At 56.1% G+C, this 14,556-nt stretch overlaps 1 protein-coding gene across 3 annotated transcripts in view; it reads right to left on the bottom strand.

The window, feature by feature from the left end:
• LRP5 (LDL receptor related protein 5) overlaps nt 1-14,556 on the bottom strand; it is a 108,110-nt gene that overhangs the window by 76,423 nt on the left and 17,131 nt on the right. For all 3 annotated transcript variants that reach the window (XM_070565673.1, XM_070565671.1, XM_070565672.1), the window contains exon 2: nt 1,741-2,137. In XM_070565673.1, the coding sequence (XP_070421774.1) occupies nt 1,741-2,137 (397 nt within the window). The remainder of the gene's footprint in view (nt 1-1,740; nt 2,138-14,556) is intronic.

Raw genomic sequence — 14,556 nt, 5'->3', positions numbered from 1 at the left:
AACCTACAATGGGAAGCCCCTCACCTCGCCCTCCCTGAGCTCAGGCCCTGTTTTACTCTCTGTGGCACACATCCCTCTTGGAAACATCTGTTTACGGTCTTCTCCTCGCAGTGCATTGTAAGGACCTCGAAGCTGCTCCCTTCAGCCTCTATAGCCACCGATGGATGCCCTCTCTCAGCCAGGGAGACTCGGCCACGCCAGCCACCTGCTCCTGGCAGGTGGTCAGTGACTCCAGGGGTGCTGGAGCCACAGTGCAGCGTGGAGACCATCCTGGAAGGTCAGGCTGGCCCCCGGGCAGCTCAGCCCACTTGGATGGGGGGCAAGAGAGGCCTACAGGGACGTCACTGCCTGGCATGGCCCCCCTGGGACGCTCTTCTGGTGGTGGGGGCACCAGGCTCTTCTGGCCTGACTTCAGGGGGTCAGATAGCAGGACCATAAAGTCTACCCCATCCTACTGCTGGTGTGTGTGCACACTGATCCGTGCACACACTTACATGTACACACACACACTCACATGCACACACATGTACCCACACTGGAACATGCACAGAGGCTCACACCCTCCCACTGCCACACTCAGTGGCTCAGACACACCTGCGTGCAAGTGCGCACACACGCACATTCAGCTTGTACACAAACCAGCCAGCTTTAAAAGTCGCCAGCACTTCCCCGACGTCAGAAGCCAGTTTAGAGCACTTTCGAAGTCAACACACCAAGAGCCCCTGTGGACAGAGGTTTGCTCGGCCACCACAGCACCCTTCACCCGGCCTCCGCCCCAAGTGCCCCGAACACCAGCCTCAGTGGGACAGGCCTCCGACTCCTGGGCCTGTCATTGCGCCCGCCCCAGGGCAGGCTGACACGCCCCTCCGGCTTGGCCTCCAGGCAGCACAGCCAGCATCACCCCCAGGACAGGGGAGGGCACACTCACGGGCAGCAGTAAGTTGGTGGCATCAGGACCAGAGCCAGGGGTCCTACTGCGTTTCTGTTTGAGATCTCAGAGACAGCAGAGAGTGGACAGACAGTGGGTCGGTCACTGACTGTGGGCAGGTGGCTGGCTTGGTGCAGCCCAAGTAACAGTGTGTCCTTCCCAGGCTGCGGGAGGAGGGGACCGAGGGCCAAGGAGTGACTGAGCAAACAGCTCTTGCTTGGAAAAGGCTAGAATGAGTGTGGCCTGGCTGGCCAGCGGAGCTCGGCCATCTCCCCACAATCTCGCCATCCCAGCCTTCAACTCCGAGTATGTTCTTAGCTTTACCGCCACCCACAAACGCGACCTGGCCCTTGTGGCCGGGCCCTGAGCCTTCATGGGCCTCAGTGAGCTCAGAAAGGGGAGCAGAAAGCTTCTGGAAGAGACTAGAGAAACAATCCCTCAGCAAGTTCTACTTTTGGATGAGGAGTTTCGCTTTTTCCACCCGTTTTCTGCTAATGCAGTTACAAAGGGGTGAAAGGTGCAGATGCCAAGGGTTAAACGTCCGCACCTGTCAGACCCCGTTATGCAAGCAACAGAGATGGGTAATGGTTCAAGTCCACGGCCAGGCATGGCATCACCTCTGACATGATAAGTTTAACAAAGAAATGTAACTATGGAACATCGAGGGGAAAAAACTCTCAGTAAATTCTGAAAGGCAAACTCATTTTAAGATTGCCAGGTTTTCTCTAAAAAAAGTACTTGGGCTCAAGTAAGTTCAAGAGAGAAACCATGTCCCGCCCAACCCTCCCGAGGGGAGAGGCAGCTGGGTTTACCCGTGAGCAGGGTCCAAGGCGATGGCCCGCGGCTGGTCAAGGTCCTGCCAGAAGAGGACCTTGCGTGACGTTCCGTTGAGGTTGGCCACCTCGATGCGATTGGTCTCCGAGTCCGTCCAGTACAGCTTCTTGCCGACCCAGTCGCAGGCCAGGCCGTCGGGCGAGACCAGGCCGGAGATGACCACGTTCTGCACGGCGGCCCCCGTCTGGTTCAGGTAGGTCTGCTTGATGGCCTCCTCGCTCACGTCCGTCCAGTACACGGCTCCCTTGGAGAACTGGAAATCGACCGCGGCCGCGTCCTCCAGGCCGCTGACCACGATGGTGGACTCCAGCTTGACTCCGCCGGCATCCACCAGCCGCACGTCCCGGCGGTTGGCAAACAACAGGAGAGGTGAGGCTGTGGGGGTGGAAGCAAACCGTGAGGACCGCTGGCCGAGCCGCGGGCCGCACAGCTCAAGACAGGGGGCTGTGGGCACGAAGCACTCCTGGCACCCGCCCACCCGTGTCCAAGGCTCTCCGGCTCCTTCCTTCCACTCCCTAAGGTGCTGCCAGAAAGGAGCCCGGGCAGGCCCCAGCCACACCGTTCAGAGGCTCTGTCAACACAGCAAACAGTGCTGTTGCTACTGAAACCACCGAGAGCTGCCGTCCCTCCCACCCAGGCCTGGGCGACTCTTCCTGCCACGCCCACCACCTCATACACAGATGCCACGACCAGGTCACACGGGTCCTCTGGGGGCTGCAGAGAAATCACATCATCCTGGTCACCCTGACGCAGGGGAGGGGACACAAGGCACAGCCCTGGCCACGCTGCCCAGGAGAGGCCCGGCTGGGATCAGAAGTCCAGGCCAGACGGAGCCTCACGATTCCCTTACAATTCCCTTCCCGTGGCCTCAGGTTCCCACTCCGGAATGCCACCCCAAACCCCTTCGACAGCTCCGCGCGCTGCTCAGAGGAAGGTCAGGCTGCCAGGGCGAGGGCCCAGCTCAGATCCCAGCCCCTCCTCTGCAGGACAGGAGGATGTGGGGAGGACTCGAGGTCAGGACCGTCTACGGGGCTCTGCCACTCCCGCCATCACCACTGCCATCACCGCTATGTCAGCTCTACAATTCTTTGCGGCAGGAAAGGACACTGCAAAAATCAAACAATGGGATGGGGCAACTGCATCTGAGCTGGACATCCTGACCTCTTGTAAGGGAGAGATGGCCTCCCAAAACATCTGTCCCCAAATCTCAACCCCACCCCGGCCCCAAGCAGGTGCAAACGTATAATAAAGAACACACGTTGTCACAGGCTGACAGCTCTGTGCAGTTCACACGCCGTACACAGAGCTCCGAGCCTCCTGCACACGCTGCGCACAGGCGTGGGCCGTGATGACATTATTCCCATTTCACAGAAGAGGCAGATAAGGCTTCGAGAGAAGCCTGCACGGCCAGGTTCGCCTCTGCATTTTGGAACACCCGTCACGTGCTGGCTGCACGAGTGTATTCGGTTTGTCAAAATGCATCACTTTTCTGTGGATAAGGCCTTCCATAAAAAGTTGTTAAAAATTAAAAATGGAACATTCCCTGTTTTCCCAGCTGCTCACGAGAATCCTCCCCAACGTGCTGAGGGTCCTAGTGGACGCTGCACTCCAGAAGGCCCATCTGACCATCTAAGAACGCCCCGGCCCGCCCCCCGCCCACCAGCACGCAGCAGCTGCTCTCTAAACGCATCTCACTCACCCACCCCGCCTGCACACCCCAACTTCAAGACAGTGAGTCACCTTTGCCTGGAGAGAGGTGAAAAGGAAAAGAGGGGGCTTCCCAGAAGGGTCTGGATCCCGACCCCCAGCCAGAGGCTCCAGGGAGAGGAACAGCAGCGACACTCACCCCCAGAGGCCCGGCTGACAGTCGGGTACCATCTGGGGGTCAGAGGTTGGCAGGCCGTATAGGGCAGTGGGAGACGGGGACGACGCCGAGGATCAGGGAGGGTCCAGAACTTTGAGAGGAGGGAGAATCAGTGAAGACGGGAGGCAGGGACCTTTCCAGGGAAGAGGGTCGTGTGCAGGATCTGGAGGGCACGGCGGCAGCAGCCAGAGCCGGCACAAACAAAAGACACCCCACGGCACAGCCAGAGAACTCGGCACTCCCACACCATGTTTCCATTCATCGCCACCACCGGAGCAGGGATTATCCGTAATCCCATCTCACCCGTGAGGTTGACGGTGCCAGGCTCCCCAGCTCCCGGAGGCAACGTCCCCTGGCTCGTCCCCACTCATCCAGCAAAGGCGTGACCCGCCCAGGCATGCAGTGGTTCTTAACCTTCCGGGGGGTCACAAAGCCCCTGAGAAGCTGATCCTCTCCTGAGAAACGGACACACGCAGGCGTGCACACGGTGCTGTCGCCAAGGGCCCCAGGGTGGCCCCGCTCCAGCCTGAGCACATCTTGTTAAAAGCAAGTAGGGAGAAGAAAGCTGACTTCTCTTTCTACCTTAAATTAGCGCCTCTGGACGACAAGAAAAGGGATTGTCTCAAGAGGGAGTAAGCTCCCCGTGGCCACAGGTATTCAAGCGGAAGTAGTAACTGCAGGTGAGGGATGAGATTCACCAGGTGGATGGCCCTCAGACAAGGAGTCTCTGATCAGGCGCTTTCCAGACAGAAGGGAGGCGCTGCGGAGGGAGGTACCCCTGGGGGGCGGGGGGCAAGTCGCCAGCCCCAACTGTTGTCCAGAAACCCAGGAAACACTTCCCCACAGCAGAGGTCCCAGAGGACCGGGGCGCAGGGGCCGGGGAAGTGGGGGGCAGGGAGCTCTTGGAAGCTGCCCCAGGCGCAAAACATCCTCAGTGCGCTCTGTTCTTTCTCCCCGAACTGGAAAGACCACATTTTCCCCCCCAGTTTACACTCTGGGCAGTTCAGGTGCGCCCTTCAAAGGCGGGTGGGGGGAGGCTGTCAATTTCCTGTGCTTTTTGGGCCTCGGGGAGGGGAGCCGGCTGGCGGGCGCGGGTGCGGGCTTGGCAGGCAGGCTCTCCCCAGGAGGAGCTGCTCCTGCTCCGAGACGTTTAGCAACCACCCACACTCCACTCTGAAGTGTCAGAGGCGCCCACTTCAGTATCCGTCACCTGAGGAACTCACGGGGCGGTGGGGAGCGCCTTCCCCAGCCGGCACAGGCCGCGCCTGCTCCCCAGTCCCCTCTTCTGGGCCTGGGCAACTCAGGCTAACGCCCCACGTGCTCTGGCCCATGCCCCACGTGCTCTGGCCCATCGGGGAGACGTGGCCTCCTCTGGGCTCCCTCCTCTCCCACTGGCAGAGAGAGGCCGGGCCAGGATGGACAGAGGGAAGCCAGCCCGCGGGGGGGATGCGGGCAGGAGGACAGCCGAGGAGAAATGTGAGAAAAGGGCATCAGGACAGGCGGCCACAAGGAGTGGTGCACTGGGCCGCGACCGGGACGGAGCGTCATGTAGCACACACACCCCCCGTCTGGGCACAGGCAACTGAACCAAGAACCCGCACTCATGTCCTATATTCCGGTGGGGGAACAGACAATAAGCAATAAATCTAATAGATGAGGCAAGGTCAGTACCTCGGAACATCAACGCTGTGGTTGGAAAAACAGCAGGGAAAAGGGTTTGGGAGAGGGGGCTGCCATTTCACAGAAGATGGTCGGGAGGTCTCACTGAGAAAGTGACAGCTGGGCAAAGACCTGAAGAGGGTGAGGGAGGGCCCGAGGGAGAGTGTCCCCGGCAGAGGGAACAGCCAGTGCAAAGGTCCTGGGGTAGGACATGCGGGACAGCAGCAGACGCTGGTCCTATGTGCTCCTTCCCCAGGTGCCCATGTGCCGAAGAACCTCTCACCTCCCAGCCCACTGCACGTCAGGGGTCACGGTTGCATATCCCCCAGGTGAGGAGACTACAGCTCTTGGAAAGGTGACTTGACCTGCCCAGTCACTCCACCCAAGGATCGTGGCTTGACTGGTGGCCTGAGCTTTGGGGCAGTGAGAAGAAATGATACAATGCAAGAAGGAAGGGAGGGCAGGGTGGACAGGACAGAGCAGCTGGCCCAGCCACCACAGCGACCCAGGACCCACGCGGAGTCACCATAAAAACCAGACAGATTGTCACCTGGTGGCCACAGATGCCAGAACAGCCCTTTCAGAAAACACCGTGTCAGCTGGTATTAAGCACCATGGAAATGTTGAAGCCTTCTCCCCAGGAATCACCCTCCCAGGAATTTATCCCAAGGAACACCTGGAGGAAGGAAAAGATCCTAGTCACAATATTTGCTGCAGCCTTACTCACAATAAGAAAAAATAAACAAGAAAATACCTCCAATGGCACAGCTAACCAGACTGTCCGCTCAGTGGAAAGTTGCGTCCATTAACACGGTAAGAAAAATGCGTGCGGTCACACCAGAAAGTGTGTAAGATGTCCTGTTAGGTCCACACACACGCAACAGAACTATAAACCCTGATTTGAACTAGAATTGCAGTTATGAGAGAGTGCTAGGTGGGGACAAACACGGGAACGGAGACTGGACAAGGGAAAGACGACCTCACAGAGTGTCTGGGTGAACATAATTTTAAAGTTTTTGAACCCCAAATTCCACACGTGTTGTGATGAAGTTAATTGTGCAAATACGATTTTCAGGATCATATATCACAAGGGCACACAGACCAGGTCGGACCCCCGCGTGGGAGCCCCGAAGCCAGCTCAGGGTGACGGCTCAGAGCTGCCCCGGCTCAGACCTGGCCCACCAGACCTCAACGTCCCGTCTGTGAAATGGGAGTAATTCCTGTACCCTTACGTGAGAGACTGTGAGGCTGAAAGAGGACAATTCATACAAAGGTCCATTTTAAACACTCCATAAATAACAGTCAGGGTGGTGGTGGTTGTAATTAATTAAACGTTGCACTCATCCAGCCCCAGGCCAGCTTGGCTAGAAAGGAAAGCACGTGCACACAGACTCAGGGGCCCGGGTTCAAATCCCAGCCTGGACTCCAGCTGTGAGATTTGGGGTAACACATCTCATCTCCACTCTGAGCCTCAGTTTCCTCATCTATAAAGCCAAAAATGGTAGCTGTTCTTAAAAGGCACCACTGGCTGCTGTGGAAAGAAGTTGGCAATTTCTTCCCAAAAGTTACACATGGTTACCACGTGACCCGGCAATTCCACTCCTCGGCACGTGCCCAAAAGAACCGAAAACAGGGACTCCAATGAACACACATTCACAGCAGCGCCACTCACAACAGGCAGAAGGTGGAAGCAGCCCAAGGGTCCATCAACAGACGAATGGATGGACACAATGTGCTCTATCCACACGACGGAATATTACTCAGCCATAAAAAGGGATGAAGCACTGACAGACACTACCACACGGGTGAACCTTGAGAACACAATGCTACATGAAGAAGCCAGACACAAAAGGCCACGTGTTGTAGGATTCCATCCACACGAAACGTCCCAAACAGGCAAATCCATAGAGACAGACAGCAGATTCGTGGTTGCCATGGGCTGGGGTGGGGGGTAGGGAGGAATGAGGAGTAACTGTTTAATGGGTACGGGGTTTCCTTTGGGAACGTTCTGGAATGAGACAGAAGTTGTGGCTATACATTGTGAATGGACTAAATTCCACTGAATTATTCACTTTGAAATAGTTTAATCTCACGTTATGTGAAGTTCGCCTCCCTAAATTAATAATTTTTTTAAAGGCCACGCCGCATCGAGAGCCTGGTGAATTCCCTGTGACAGGCTTCCTTCACCCTGGCTTCCCAGTTTAATCAGGAGCAGATGACCCCGTCCGCGACCCTGGATTGACACAGCCCCTTCTCAGCACGGCCCTCCGGACGGCCCACAAGGTCCTATGTGGCTTCTCGCACCTCCCTGGTAGGGGAGCGGGAGCCGACCATCCCCACCTATTTCCAGGGTGGCTCTGACGTCCCCAGCACCCTCGGCCAATGAGTGTCAGACAAAGGCCACTCTCTCCCCTCCCACCTCGGGTCCCAGGACCCCTGATTCACTGACCGTCTCTACCGCAGCGGAACCAGAGTCTGGAAATCCCAGCGCCAGCCATCCCGGCTCACCCACGTAAGCCCAGCCAGGATTTCTATATAGAATTCACAGCAGATGGCACGGCTTCCGTTCCGATAGTCCGGACGGGACACCGTTCACATGGTTACACCAAACACAACCCGACCCGAGGGAACCTGATCCCCTGCTTCTACACCCAAATCAGCCACATTTTTAGGACAGGCCTCACGACAGACACCAAGCATAAGTTACACTGCCCATTGGAGCAGGCTGGAGCTGGGACACGACCCACGGCTTTATCCGTCAGGAACGGTCCTTCGTCCTGCGCCAGCCCTGGGGGGAAGGCCAAGAAACGGAAGACAAGGTGGGGCCATGTTCGAGGAGCCTGTAGTTCAGTTGGGCAGGACACACACTGCACACACATGCGCACGTGCATGCACACCGTTGAACAACCACCTATGCAAGAGGACAGGGCAGATGAGTGACATGGACAGGAGGTGCCTGGAGGAGAAAGAGCTGTCAGGTGGTCCCGGGAGGCTTCCTGGAGGAGGAAGAGCTGGCTCTGGGTGGTCCTGGCAGGCTGCCTGGAGGAGGGGAGACGGGAACCTGGAAGTATGAACAAGACTTAGCGAATGCCAAGTATGCCCTGGCCCGACACCAAGATGCATCCATGCACTCAAGTTAATTAATTCTGTTCACAATGGCTCACAAACAACTTCTGTGACGCCTCCGGGTGCCTTCTAGCTTGAGTTCTGGGTATTCATGCTACCCACCCTGGGCACCTCCTCGGGCTCCCACCCCCAGGGGGAGGGATTTCTCCTTGCCACCTCTGCTAGGCGCCATACCTCCAGGTACACCGAGGTCCGCTCCTGCCTTCCCTCCGCTGTTCTCTTGCCTGCTTGTCCAGCCCTGCGCCAGCACCACGTGCCCAGGCAAGAAGGCTTTCCAATCAGCCCCGACGCCTGGTGGAGCCAGGCCCTCCTGACTCACATCCTCCAGGAGGTCCCAGCTGTCCCGGGCCCACCGCGCCCCCTTACACAGTTTACAGCCAGCTTCCCAAGTGCCACAAAATCTCAGCCGGGATTGCTTACGGCATCTTATTTAAAGTTTTATAAGATGAAAAAGCAAAGATATCGCCGCTCAGCTGGTGGGAGAGAGAGCGCGATGCAATGATGCACTGTCGTTTGTGCTGGCAAAACCCTGCTCTGCACAGTTCATTAAAGGATGGCGGGGGACGGGCGGAGGTGACGGCTGCACAGCCATGTGGATGCACTTCGTGTACGGAACTGGACCCTTTGAAGGGGTTAAGAGGGTCAATTTTACGTTCGGTGCATTTTAACACAACTCAAAATAATCATATAAATAAAAACGGATGGTGTAGTCATATTACAGGATATTATCAGCTAATCAAAAGAATGGCTTAGAACTATGGTTGCAGCCTTCATTCAGCATTTTGTTTTTAAAAGTTGGCTGGTCCTTAAAGCGCTCCCATGACATACGATTTAGCCGTTTATTGAAGCCAGTATAGACTCCTCTATTCCTATTTTGTTAAGCGGCTTAAGATCCAATATTCTCATTTATTTGGATGGTCAAACTGTCCTAGATTTGGACAGTGAGGGTCGCTTTACTTTGGCTCTCCTGTCCTCTTGGCATATCCCCATTGTCCCATGAGGATTTCTTGACTTGCTGGCACAAGAATATGCTCCAGGGGCCGGCCCGGTGGCACAGTGGTTAAGTGTGCACATTCTGCTTCGGTGGCCTGGGGTTCGCCGGTTCGGATCCCGGGTGCGGACATGGCACTGGTTGGCAAGCCATGCTGTGGTAGGCGTCCCACATAGAAAGTAGAGGAAGATGGTCACGGATGTTAGCTCAGGGCCAGTCTTACTCAGCAAAAAGAGGAGGATTGGCAGAAGATGTTAGCTCAGGGCTAATCTTCCTCAAAAAAAAAAAAGAAAAGAAAAAAAAGAATGTGCTCCAGGCTCCTGTGTATTTTCCCTGACCCAGCCCTGGAATCGGCCTTTTCTCCAGGAGCTGGTTCTTCCGAGTGGAGAGTGATCTTTAGAAGCCAAGATCTGGGCACAGTGGGTGCTCACAGCTATTCAGCGACAAAGCTGAGAACACAGGCACGGCCCATCCTCATTATTCACAGATCGTGCACCGGAGAGCTCGCCACGTGCTGACATTTATTTATAACCCCCAAACCAATACTCCTGGGCCTCCATGAACTTTTCTGGACACGTGCGTGCACAGAATGGTGAAACAACTGAGTCGCCCAACGCACAGCTTCCCAGCTGAGGTGGGTCAAGGCAACGCTCTGGCTTCTTATTTTGTCTCCTACTGTAAACACTGTCCCCTCCAGCCTAGTCAGTGCCACGTCGTCCACACTTCTGTGCTTTTTGTGGGTGATTTACAACAGCCCCCAGGCCTGGTGGTCAAGTGCTGTCTGGTGCTCATGAGCACAAGAAGGCAGCAGTGTGCCTCACGGAGAAAAGGTGTGTTCGATGAGATTCCCTCAGGCAGGAGATACAGCCTTGTTGGCCGTGGGTTCCAGGTTAATCAATCAACAATATATATTAAATATGGCTTTTTTTTTTTGAGGAAGATTAGCCCTGAGCTAACTACTGCCAATCCTCCTCTTTTTGCTGAGGAAGACTGGCCCTGAGCTCACATCCGTGCCCATCTTCCTCTACTTTCTATGTGGGACACCTGCCACAGCATGGCTTGCTAAGCGGTGCCATGTCCTCACCCGGGATCCGAGCCGGCGAACCCCAGGCCGCGGAAGCAGAACGTGCAAACTTAACCGCTGCACCACTGGGCTGGCCCCTAAATATGGCATCTTCAAACAGAAACGTGTAAAACAAGGTTGTGTATTGACCAGGAGACGAAAATGTTGTGACCAGAGGCTGGCAGGAACCTAATCCCGTGTTTCTGCCAGGAGCAGTCGTTCGGTATTCACTAATTCAGTGTTTGCGGTGACTTTGTAGGACAAAACTAGAGTGAATAATGAGAATCAACTGTATGCATACAAGTATACCTTTACACACACCCCCACAACTCCTTCTCTATTTCTGTGTGTGTGTGTGTGTCTGCACGTGGCAAAAATCCACAAGTTCATGGCAGCCCTTGCAATTGTGAAATCTCTTGGGGATACCCTTCTAATCTCCCCCTTTCTGCATTTGTCACCCTTCCCCCTTTCTACCTTCTCCAAGGTGGAAGTCTGGCTTTTGTGATTGTCAGTATATTTACTTACTTGCTCAATGTCACCAGCTCCTCACCAGTCCTGTAGCCCCCTGCCGGCCTGCCACCTCTCTCCCCACCCCCACCTTGCTTCTCGGATGCCGGGCGCCCCCGGCCACGTCAGGACTGGCACCTCTACTTGGTGCCCGGCCCCACCCCACTTCCTTGACTGCCAGGCAGCAATATTTCTGCACCAGGAAGGGAAGGGAAGGGAATAGCGCCGTGGAGAATCGCACTGAACCAACAGATCAATCTGGGAAAACGATCTCTCTGTGACATCACAGTCTTTCTAGCCACGAACACTGATTATTTAGGTCTTCTTGGCTGTCCCTGTAAAATTTTATTTTTTTTGCATCCAGTCTTACGCGTTATTTCTTAGATATAATCCCCAGAACTTTAAATAAAATTCAAGCCATTTTAAAAAATAATAAAACCAGCACGACAACAACAGAGAGATTTTGCAAAATCCGCATGAATCTTAGGATAAAACATGAAACTTCAAAGACGCCCGGGTTGGGGTGGGAGCAAGGTTTAAGGCAACACGGACGCCTCCCCCAACGCCCGGCAGGAAAGTTCCATTTCCTTTCTAAGAGGAAACGCGAGAAAAGTGCTGACCCAGCTGAAATCTCGGGGACTGAGGAGAAATAGACAGTCCCCGAGGGTCTCCCCAGCTCTGAGCTCAGAGTTCAGTGTCCGGTGTCCAAGGCCAGGTAAGAAGCCCAGGCTGGTTTGCCAAGGACGAAGCTCCGAGATCCTCAAATGGCTGGAAACGCTCATTGCTGCACCATGAGCAGGATTCCCAGCAGAATCACACCTCAGCTTCTCACGGAACCTTCTTCCTTAAGGGAGAAGAAACACCAAACAGCCTACTCACTTCCACGTGCGCAGCTCCCGGAAGGCGCCCCACACCCGTGCTGCCCTCTCCCTGGGGTGGCAGCGGCCACGTGGACCCTGTGCAGCCACGACGACCATGATTCCAGAGACAGAATTCCCGATTTCCTCTCGGGCTCTTCCCCAACTAAGATGGGCTGGGCTCGGTGACACGGTTTTGCAGTTGTCTTAAGTATTCGAGAGCAGAGACCTGACATTTACAACAACAATAAAATTTTAAGTTTCCTTTAACTGAACAGATGTTCTGCCTTTTACCGAAAGCCTGGCAAATTTAAACTTGCAGGCCTGGCAGGGCTGAGCCTGAGGAAAACCCTCAATAACATCTCCGAACAGCCCAGAAGGGCTCTAGTCCCCCGGCCTCCACTTTGGCTGAAGGATCACGACTCCCCGAAAACCCCCCCATCTACACGTCCGCCTCAGGACCCGCTGAGCCAGGGAACACCCCCAAATTCTTCTCCCCCATCCTGGCCTCAGCACCCCCAGCTTCCCCTACAGGGACCCCACTCTCTCCACCTCCATGTCTGTGGCCACTCCCACCCTACAAAACCCGCCCTGGTGGCTACACCTGGCCCAGGTGAGCCAGGTCCTCTGTAGGCCTGCCCAGCTCACCCCACCGCCCCTGAGCGTGTTGTCTGCACCCTCACTAGGTAGGGCTCACACCCGCCTCCCCAGGGCAGGGATGGCTGATGCCACCCACAGGGCCCCATACAGGGCAGGGCCCGGCTGCCCAAAGGGACATGCCTCTAAGGCCAGCCCTGGCACATGGGGCTTCTGGCAGAGGGCCCTCCACCTGCCCTTCCCATTCCAGGTATGTTACAACAATGATCGATCAACCTATCATGCGAGGGGCTGCTATCGGCATAAAAATAATGAATAAGCACTATCTTTTGTTTCGAATCTGCAGCAGAAATATCCAAGGTTGGCATACGATGGTAACCTGTTCCAAAGGACGGCCAGCCTCTTCCCAGGGCTGTTTGGCTTATAAAGAGCTTTTAAATTTTTTTGTGTGAGGAAGATTGCTGCTAACATCTGTGCCAACCTTCCCCTATTTTATGTGGGATGCCGCCACAGCATGGCTTGACAAACAGTCCATAGGTCCCCGCCCGGGATCTGAACCTGCGAACCCTGGGCCGCTGGAGCAGAGCGCACAAACTTAACCACTGTGCTACCGGGTCAGCCCCTATAAGAGCTTTACTACAACCACAAGTGTCGGGGAGCACAGAACAGACAAAACCAGAGTCCAACCGCCTGGGTGGGGGGGATGGGGGTGAAGGCTGGGGAGCAGCTGGAGGAACCTTCTGGAACAGTAGAAGTTCTACTCTTGACTGGCTAACATGGTGAGCTACGGGACATTCATCAAGCCGCTCCCCGGAGGTTTGTGCATGTCATCGGCTGCAGAACAAAGGCCACCACCTCTCGTCCCCAGGTTCCCCGTCACGGCCCAGTCAGGCAGGTCAACGCACTGCTCCCCACACTGGCTCCCCCGCCCAAGCCTGCCCTCCTCCACCCACACGCTCGTCTGGGACCCTCGGTCAGGCCCCTGCTCCCAACGCAGCCCAGGGCTCACCCTGCTCCTCCCAGCCCAGTCACTTCCATTTCTGCCGCTGACCAGCCCCATCCAAGCCTCTCTAATCCTGACACACTCACTCACACGGGCACGTGCACACACGCTCACATGCACGCACACGCATGCATGCACACACACAGCCCTCTAGGAAGGCGGACATTAACCCCGTGGCCCAGGCCAGTTTCCCAAGCAGGGAGCACATTTCAAAGGTCAGGGAAGCAAGGAGCACAGGAAAGGTCCAGGGGCAGGTCTGGGGGCAGAGCAGGAAAGAGGAGACCAGTTGCAAAGGATAAAAAGAGCACGAGGGGCTCATTCCAGAAACTTCAGAGCAAAGAAACACAGGACACGGGCCTCTGGGTCTTCACTGAACAGGGGCTGGGGTGGGGTCCCCGCTGTCCCCCTACATGGGGGGCTGTGGCCCGGGGGCAGGCGGGAGGACACTCTGGCCTCCTGTGCCAAGGACAGGACGGGACCTCTGTTCCAGAAGAGCCTGGGCTCGGCCGCTCCGGCACATCCTGGGACCTGACACAGGCCCACCACACCCCAGCCAGAGGGACCCCTGGGTAGCAGTTGGGGCAGCCCCTTGCCCCCAAAGGCCACTTGGAAGGTCCTGACCCTGGCCCAAGTGACCTGCGCCCCTTCCAGGAGTGGCTGTGTGGCCCTAGATCCACCCAGCAGAGGGTCACCCCAGCCCAGGACACCTCCAGAGATGACCATCAGATGGTCATCCAGCCCCCAAGCCTGCAAGTTGAGGCCCCCGGCACGCAGCCCCAAGCCTGACACCCCCACCAACAGCAGACCCCAGGGGGCCGGACAGAGGCTGGCCCTAGCATCTGCTTATCTCAGGCCCCCGAGGAGGCAGGGGCCGTCTTATCGATTTTTTCAGCAGATGAAGAAGCTGGGCTTTTTCCTCCACAACCTCCCCGCGTGCCACACGTCACCCCACAGACTCCTGACTGAAACTATTTGAGGGGGGAAAAGTCCAAAAAGCAACCAACAAGCAGCTCCAAGAATGTAAAAGCAGACAAACGTCACCAGATCCCCTGACGAGAATAACCACCACCCAGAGGTGACAACTGTGAAGCAGCCACACATACTAAAGCCAGGGGGACAGCGAAGAA

The sequence above is a fragment of the Equus przewalskii genome, chromosome 11 (genome assembly GCF_037783145.1).
Source record: "Equus przewalskii isolate Varuska chromosome 11, EquPr2, whole genome shotgun sequence".
Taxonomy (NCBI): domain Eukaryota; kingdom Metazoa; phylum Chordata; class Mammalia; order Perissodactyla; family Equidae; genus Equus; species Equus przewalskii.
This window is presented reverse-complemented; position numbering and strand designations above follow the sequence as displayed.